Source organism: Gasterosteus aculeatus, chromosome 15 (genome assembly GCF_964276395.1).
Source record: "Gasterosteus aculeatus chromosome 15, fGasAcu3.hap1.1, whole genome shotgun sequence".
Lineage (NCBI taxonomy): Eukaryota > Metazoa > Chordata > Actinopteri > Perciformes > Gasterosteidae > Gasterosteus > Gasterosteus aculeatus.
The window spans coordinates 2,458,431-2,467,043 of NC_135703.1; the positions used below are offsets into that span (position 1 = coordinate 2,458,431).

General features: G+C 45.1%; 1 protein-coding gene across 4 annotated transcripts; it reads right to left on the reverse strand.

The window, feature by feature from the left end:
- Window positions 1–294: 294 nt before the first annotated feature.
- On the reverse strand, window positions 295–8,613 carry LOC120833089 (uncharacterized). 4 transcript variants are annotated; one of them, XM_078089354.1, is made up of 18 exons: window positions 8,376–8,613; window positions 8,098–8,150; window positions 7,587–7,662; window positions 7,138–7,286; window positions 6,900–6,983; window positions 6,759–6,815; window positions 6,444–6,644; window positions 5,931–6,134; window positions 5,685–5,739; window positions 5,517–5,607; window positions 5,279–5,420; window positions 5,058–5,162; window positions 4,579–4,687; window positions 4,314–4,491; window positions 4,126–4,200; window positions 3,785–3,887; window positions 3,581–3,681; window positions 295–3,481 (listed from the first exon to the last, which is right to left on the reverse strand). In XM_078089354.1, exons 1-18 carry the CDS (start codon window positions 8,401–8,403, stop codon window positions 3,352–3,354), a joined length of 1,941 nt encoding a protein of 646 aa, XP_077945480.1. In that variant the 5' UTR covers window positions 8,404–8,613; the 3' UTR covers window positions 295–3,351. The 4 variants fall into 4 exon arrangements, with proteins under 4 accessions (XP_077945480.1, XP_077945483.1, XP_077945482.1 ...); XM_078089357.1 differs by having other exon boundaries at window positions 5,931–6,131; window positions 7,938–8,150; window positions 8,376–8,573; XM_078089356.1 differs by having other exon boundaries at window positions 7,938–8,150; window positions 8,376–8,573.

An 8,613-nucleotide genomic window follows, 5' to 3' on the forward strand; every position in this document is an offset into this window, starting at 1 on the left:
GACAAGCTTCACATCACTGTGTGCTCAGTGTTGCCTTGACGCAGACTTTTTTTCCCCTTTCTTCTGTTTGCAAACCTCTAATCCAGTTAATGATACTTTGCCCCCATACAGGTTATTTCTCAAATCGATCACGGAGACAAAGGGCCGATATAAAGTAACAACACTCAGGATGCGCGTCCGTGCACGTCTGAAGGCCAGATTCAACCTTTAAACTGCCATTTATCAGGAGACCACAAAGTGAGTCAATGCCCTAATCCCTCAGTCTGTTTAAATACGCACAAACCTGCACACAGGAGAGTTGGAGAGTTTTATTGAACACCAAAACAAGCATTGTCACAAGGGCCGCACTAGTGTGTTAATCACAAGTATTGTTGCCCAAATCGTAGTTACATGTTAACTATTTAATCTGTTAACATCTTTAATTTGTCAATAAATATCACGAAAATACAAAAATTAAGTAACCAAACTAACAGTTCAATAACCTTTTGTGTTTTGTTCCTTGACAAAACCTCAAGCCTCCATTACCCACAATGCAACCCGCCCCATGGCCTTTTGTTGAAGGTTCTGCAGCCTTCTGCTCTACAGAGGACCGTCCTGGTGACCTTGCTTACCTAATCACGGCGCTGACATCACACAACAAGGTAGTGCTCCCCAAATCCTCCTAACGTGGTCCCTTTGTATTAATCCACAGCTGAAAATAGTCCCAACATCTGCATCAGTCACTATATAAAGACTACGGCCCCCAGCGTTTTTTTGCAACATACAGGATACAGAGACGGGATGAAGGACTAGCACATTGCTGCTTATGACCTTTACATGGAGGCGTTTGTTGACAACGAGAACAATTCACGCTTTGTGTTTTCCATCGAATAGAAACCAGAACAACATAATAATCACATTTGAAACCTGTAATAAGACAGTAAATGACAGCTGTGCGGACCGATGCGTCCCATTATCGAGGCACCGTGAAAACCTCTATATTTATAAAGTGGTTAGTGTTAATCTCCTGAAGGTGTTAAACAGCAACGACGCCATCAACCGGAGACAAAAGACTGCCGGTGCTCCTCTAGCGGGAAAGACAGCGTGGACAAAAGACTCGGCGTTCATTCATCTCCCCTATATGGACCGGATGCAAATGAGGGAAATGAGCAAGCAATCAATTCCCTAATTGGGTTTGCGCTATTTTAACTTGTTAAGGGGGCCGCTGTCTAGATTAAAAAAGGGAAGGTCAATCTCTCATTGTGACAATTACTGTATTCATTTCAGAGAGCAACAAAAGGAGGACGGCAGTGGAGCAGATGCCTCCCATTGTCCACCACCACAACGCCGCGTCCATTACGATACGTTAACATTTCAGTGTAAAGGTCGGGATGGAGGCCCAAAGTATTGGTCGTACTGGCATGTTCCACTATAGACAAAGAATACCTCAATATACTTCAAATACTTAATCATAACTTTGATATGTTGTGTTGACAAAGACCACAAGTTACAACTGGACGTTCACATATTATCTTTCAGGATTTTAAAACACAAAAACAAAGCTAATCTGTCATTATATTTGATTAACCACGATAAATAACACTAGAAATGTAGCATTTAGAGACTTAAACCCTGCAGAAACCCCCTGCTCACTTTAAACCAGCGAATACAAAGTGAAATAAACAAAGTGTTGAGGGGGATTTTTGCTGCGCAGCCACATTTCAAAAAGCAGAAGGAGTGGGAGAGCAACTCGTCTGTTGCTGTGTTTTTCTTGTTGTCCCTTTCCTCCCGTTGAGGGGGGGAGAGAAAGATAAATCTGTTGAAAGCTCCACAAACCATGCAGCCTTTTAACAAGACGCGCTTAATCTTCCCGGTGTTTGCTTTGGTTAAGTGAGGGATCGGCTTTGTCCGGGAGCGGCGCTGCGTCGATGAGCGCCAACCTCTTATCGGGGTCTTTATCTGCATTGGAACAGGTTCCAAGCGGGCCAATAAGATTAAATATAGCCCCTTTTTGCAGGTTGGTAATGTCCCGGTGCTTTCTCTGGGTTCAGCCAGAGTTCGTGTTATTCGTATTATGGGCCTTTCATGCTCTCAAGTCCCACACGGCCCAGAGGGGCTTTGTGAGTTATGCCACCGCCGGCCAATTAATGCCCACGACTACAGCTGCTCCGCCGGTAAGGTCCACACCAAGCGCTTTACACAGATCAATGCCTCTTTTTTTGGGGTGGGTCATTATTCAGCTCTTTTTTTTGTTCGTTTTGTAAACGCACACCTGAAACTTTACATAACAGGGGTCACAAAGTACCTTGACGCACTCGAGTCAAATAACAAACCTGCTGTGCTTTGGGGCGGAGGGATCTACACAAAGCTCACGCGCCTCAACAGGAGAACCGGGGAGACTAGCAGGAGGCATTTTGGGGCTTAGAGGAATAAAGTCTCAGGCGCAGAAGTTACTTTCAGGCGTTTAACTGGCACTTTGCTCCAACTCAGGCTGACCGGAGACGAGCGCCGCAACAGGAAGCACAGCTGCTGCCGGGATATTAATCTGGATACGTTTCCTCCGACCTCATAACCCAAATGACACGCTTTAGCTTTAGCCTCAGCCTCGTGCAGCTTATCATCCGGCCGACTTGAGTATTCTTTGCAGCGAGTCGTATCCAGACTGATCTGTTGCAGCTGCACAGAGCCTTTGGTCTTCTACCGAGTGCATCAATTTACGGAGAGGCATTAACGCTCTTAAAGTTGAGGCTTTTATTCCCTCTGGGTTGAACTAAGATCAACTGCAGCCACAGTGAAACTAAAAAGGCACTTATTTATATGAGCGTATGTCCAAACATCACTCCATTTAAAACATTCTCCCAACATGCATAGCGTTACAAACAGGATTTACATAAATACTGAACCGACCCAAAATTAAATATAGCACATTAAAATGTGCCGATCGCAAAACAAAGTCAAATCACAACCTTTTGTTTAGTGAAACAAATCATTTGTAGGCCCAAAGTTGAGGGATAAAAAGGAACCAGCGCCACCTACTGGTGACTTAACAGAAACATTAATTTGAAAATGCAGAAAAAACAAAGTAAAATTCAAGTGTTTGAATACAATCTTCAAACAGAAAGGTTGATCAAAAAAAAAAGAAAAAAAAAAATCCTCAGCAAAGGAATGTTCAAAGCCCACAAATCATTCAGATGCAGTGGGATGTAAATCTAGTTTGATGCGATCAATAAAATTAATACAGCATTGGTGCACTTTCCACAAGTGCAACAGAATCCAAAAACACAAATTGTCTTCTTCGGCCGAAAATAGTCTCACCCGAAACTCACAGTCGGACCCCCCCACGTCAAGTGCCTGCTTCTCATTTCCCACTTCCTACATGTTGACATTTCTACCAGAGAACTTGTCCTTGTCAACATTCTTGTGCTCCGGGACGTGTCGGAAGGTGCAGTCCAGCCTCGTGCAGCCAACGGTCCTCCAGAAGAAGCACTCCTTCTTGTACAGGCTACAAGAGTGACACAAATACGTACACACAACTAACAATCATGCCGCGTCACCAATTATGAGCAAGTGTCGGCCGGGGAATAATAGTAACGAGTCCTACTTGAGGCGTGGAAAGGGGTCAGAGGCCGCGGAGCTGAACGCACCGAACCGGAATTTATTGGGGTATCGCACAGAGAGCGGCGAGCCCTCGACCACCATCCCCTAGATAAAAATAAACACAATATGCATCAGGACACAAGCGCATTCTAAAAAGGCTTCCATCAGCTAAAAGCCAAAACATTCAACGTGACGACGGGATGCCTACATTAAAACACTGGATGGCCCGGTCGCAGTCCTCCACACTGGTGTAGTTCACGAAGACGCACTGTTGCTCCAGCAGCATCTTGATGCTGTGCACCGTCCCGGCTCTGACGGGGGGAGAGCAGCACATGAGCCTCCGATCAATGTGCGACACGCAACTTGAGTAATATGGTGGAAGTTTGTGGATTAAGGTCAACAAGTAACACGCCGGAGTCGACACGGTCCTCAATAATTCATCATGGGACATTCAAACGCCAGCTGTGAAACATCTAGAGAAGGTATTTTCCGCTACCGCTTTGTGGTAGTGATGGAGAGCCGGCGGGAGTTGTGAAGGAGCTGGTTTACCTGCTGAAGAGCTCGTGTAGCGTCGAGTAGGTGATAGCAGGACTCAAGGACCCGACCCAAACAGAGAAGATCTCCCTTTAGACAAAAAGAGAAAACTAAATGAAGAAGCTTTAGAAACTCTTCTCTTCCTGTGAAGGTTTCGTAAACCAGCCAAGGAGGCAGAAGAAAGACTCGATCAGCCTTCTTACAGTTTCACAGGATTCCCTGAAAGAGGTGTCGGGGACCGTGAAGTCGATCTGCTTTGGGCGTCGGACTGTTTGACCCGCTGAATTCTGGAACGACTCCGTAGGTGAATCCACTCGCCCCCGTCGGCTTCCGGCGGCGCCGCCAGCAGCGGGTCCACGTCGGCCCGGCAGGCCCCGACATCTGGAGAGAGAGACGAAATAAAACCCTGATGGAGCACAGGCCGCCGAAGACACCGGTCACATGGTTCAAACTTTTTTGGACGGTTACCTCCACGACCCGGATTACCTTCTTCCCCAAACAGAGCTTCCACCGCTTGCTCCAACGTGGCGTGCGTTTTCAAGGCCGCCGAGCTCTGCGCCCAGTTGAATCCCATTTCCTGAAAGAAAAGGAATCAGGAACATTTCCAAAGTATGTTAGACATGCAAGGAGGACGGCTGCAAGGTTTCCTTCATATCCCAGATCTGCCAATGTTCCCCATAAGTGCAACAAATTGTTGCTTTAACGACACGGATACTTTGTTTATCAGCATCTAAAAATTATATATATTTTTTTATAATCTGACAAATGCCTCCAATGCTAAAGTGCTCCAGAAGAGCCCGACCTCTGTTTACATCGGTCTTGCATCACTTAGCGTGCAATGCAGCATTACGCAACACACAGAATGACGGAGTATCTTTCCTTTGAGCTTTGGACGAGGCATTTTGCGTTCCGCCTCGTGAACCGGTGTAAACACGGCCTTCTCCTACCATGAGGTGCAGCGTCTGCGCTCGCTTCAGCTCCTGCTCGGCTTCGCCGCTGGAAGCGTCCAGCTTCAGCACCTCCCTGTAGATCAGCGAGGCCTCGTAGTATCTCTGAGGAGGAAAAGCTGAATCAGCATTTTTTCACTGACATTGTGAAGCCGGTTGCAACATAAAAGTGAGACTTCTATATGAAAATGACACAACAGGATACAATAGTGGTAATTCACCTTGAGCCCACAGAGCGCTTTGCCTTTCCTAAATAAACCTTTTATCCAGTTTGGCTCCATGGAGAGCGCCTGATCCGCGTCGCTCAGCGCGTTGTCGTACTGCTGCAGCCTTTCGTAACACAGGGAACGATTTCCAAACAACCTGAAGCAGAGGACACGCAATTCCCCCGTAAACGTCAGTCGCTGCTACAGTGCGGCGAGCACCAACGCTGCAGTTAAATCCAGTCGACGCGCTCACTTGGATTCCTGCGGGTTGTATTTGATGGCGTCGGTGAAGCACTGCACGGCCGTCTCGTACTGTCCCAGGGCGGCCAAGCGGTTTCCAAAAGCTGGAGGGAGGATCACAGGCGGTTGTGCGTTCGTGTCGGTCAAAGCCTGAGTGACGTCGGTGTGGAACACAACTCACCAGCCAGCTCCCGGCTCCTTTGGGCCGACTCTTCTGCCGCCGGGTCGATGGGTCTCTGCCGAAGGTCACAGTGAGTTTGTAAAGTAGGCAGAGCTTTAGGATGCGCTGAATATCATCGTCATCATCATCTTTCTATCGAACGTCGAGGTAAACTAGTTACCGTATCACAACATGACATTTAAAAAAATAATAAAAATAACCCCACTTGAACGTACTTTATGTGTGGATAACATGAAAGTCCCTCACCTCTTCATTAGGTTTTTGTTTCTCTTCCTTCTTTTTCTTAACTTTGAGTTTTTCCACAACTTTCGGCTTTTCCTCTTTGGGCGGCGACACGTCCAGTAATTTATTCTTTTTCTTTTTCCGTTCCGCTGCAGGTCTCTCGCTGCGCGTCTCCTCGGCCACCGATTTTGTTGTAGAAGCGCTTGAATTATTTAAATCAAAATCCTGCTGAAAGTAAGGCAACACAAAACTGATGGTTTCACGATAATCATCCACGAACAAAATCTGGAGCTGGTTTCACAAAGACGGGGTTGAGTCAAAAAACAATTTTTAACAGGTCAAATTCTCATAATCCCAGTGTTGAAACCTGAAGAGCGGCTGCATCTTCTTAATGTGGCCGATTTTAAAGTAATTGCTAGATTTTATTTATGGGAAATAGTTCGGCTGAATTTAACAATTTCTTCTTCTTGACTAATAGTGAGACATTATGTCAGCCTAAAAGGAATTCAAATGTTCAAAGTACATTTAAAAACAAACCTTTTGCTGCTGATCTTCGGTTTTATTAACCTCCTTAAGATTTTCTTTTGTATTATTAGCACGTTTCTCATCACAACTAGCAGCCTTAGGTCCATTTGGAGTTTGACAAGATTCAGGAGAATCTTTTGCTTCCGTTTTAATTTCACTAACAGGATTTTCCATTAAATTGTCTGAGGAGTCAGATTTTCCCTTTTCTTCCTCCTAAAATGACAAAAAGGTAGAAAAGAAAAAAATATCGTTCCAAGAGATCAGCATGGTTCTCAGAGCGTATTTGTTGTCAATCAGATCAAAAGCAGTAAAAAAAAAAAGACCTACAGGTAAAATGTCTTTAACCGCATTCTCCTTTTCGAACCGTTTCTTTTCTTTTTTGCGCTGCAACAGAAAGGCGAAATGTGCCGTGAGAAGAAAGAAGCAACGGCACTCAAAATGTTAAATGCCAATAATTATGCCACTCACCAATTTCTTACGCTTGTTCTTCACAGTTTTGTCCTTTCGTCGTTCCTCTTCTTCCAACAAGTCCTTTGCATGTTTATCAGCCTCCTGAGAAGAATGCAGATAAAAAAAATGAATCCCAGCAGTCTTGAGAATGAAACTGAAAACATGTCAGTCAGAACGTTGAATACTTTTACAAACCGGGGACAGAGAACGTGAACCTCTCACTTTTACTTCCAAAGAAGTGGAACTTGTGAAATACCTCGTTGGTCAGTTGTTTTATTCGCGGATGTGGTTTTAAATTATTGTAAGCAGCATTGTGTGCTTTACAGGGATGATCATCGTAGTCGTCATCAGAATACACAATGTCGTCCTCCAGTTCTCCTTCCAAGGTCCTTAAAAAATCTAAACCTAAGGGAATCAAAAGATCCTTATGAACTCCCATGAAATGAAATGTAGCACTGATAGTCTACCCACAATCCTTTGCAAACCGCTAAAGAAAGACCGATTGACAGTGGAGAGTAGTTAAATATTAAACAGGATGCGATCTGCGGTTTTGGGATCTATATTGGACGACTCATGGACAACTTAGTACAAGCAGACCATTGGATCCCTAATCAACTCATAGAAGTCAAAACTAAATGTTATGCCAGGTGGGTTTTATCTCCAGCGTCACTCTGAAATAACCTATTCAGAAAAAAATGAACCTACCTACTAATCCAGAGGTAAACAGGTCCATGATGGAGCCTGTGGGTGGACGTCCATGTATGAAATCTACCATAGATTCCTAAGAACGAGACAAAGAGATAAAAATGCATCCATTAATGTGTCCGTGCTGTAGCCACAGGAGAGCGTGTCTACTGTGCACAGATATTAATTACACACTGCTAATAGATTAGTCCAGATTGTGCCGATTCCTTATTTGGGTTCGTTCAAGCAGAAAACACTAGATTATCTGATTACAACCCCCAAGGGAAAAAAAAAACAAGGTAATTGGAACATCTCATTTTTGTAATCATATAGACTGAAGCGTTCTCCCAGTAACTTGTATAAAGCATTTACCTGCCATTATAAACTGGACTGCCACAGAACTGGGAGGTGATAATGTGACGTGGATGTCAGATACATTACGTGTTACAGTATCACACTGATAATACGACTTAGACCTGTTAATCATAAACAACAACAACAACAACAGCCCAGCTGCTTGACTCATACTCACGTGCGTGCGCATGAGCCTCGAGTCCTCTCGGATCTTTGGCATAGGAGCGCCACCTGGACGGGTGGAGCAGCAAGAGGGGGTGGAGGAGGAGGTTTGGGGGTAACAAGGTCAAACACAAAACGGCACCAATGGTTTCGACTGAGACGAACAGACGTGTGTGTGTGAGGCTCTCCTCGTCGGGAGGATGACCGGGCCGCACGGTGGAGGCCAGCTTTCGTTAGCGGCTAAATGAAACTCACCTGAAATAACCGGAGTGACGGAGGCTGATTTGATCTCACCTTTAACGGGTTCCCTCTTTTTGGGCATGGTTTTATCTGAAGGTCTTTGTGCCGGTCTCCCGCGGCTGTCACGGGTGTTGTTGCGGTTATTTGTGTATTTGTCGTTGAAGGTGTAGCTTCTTTTCTTCTTCTTCTTGTAATAGTTCCGCGGTGCCTCTGTTGTTGTTTTCTTCTTCTTCTTCTTCTTCTTCTTTCCGTGTTTGTCGTCAGTCGCGTGTTCCTTTAACCGGCTACCCTC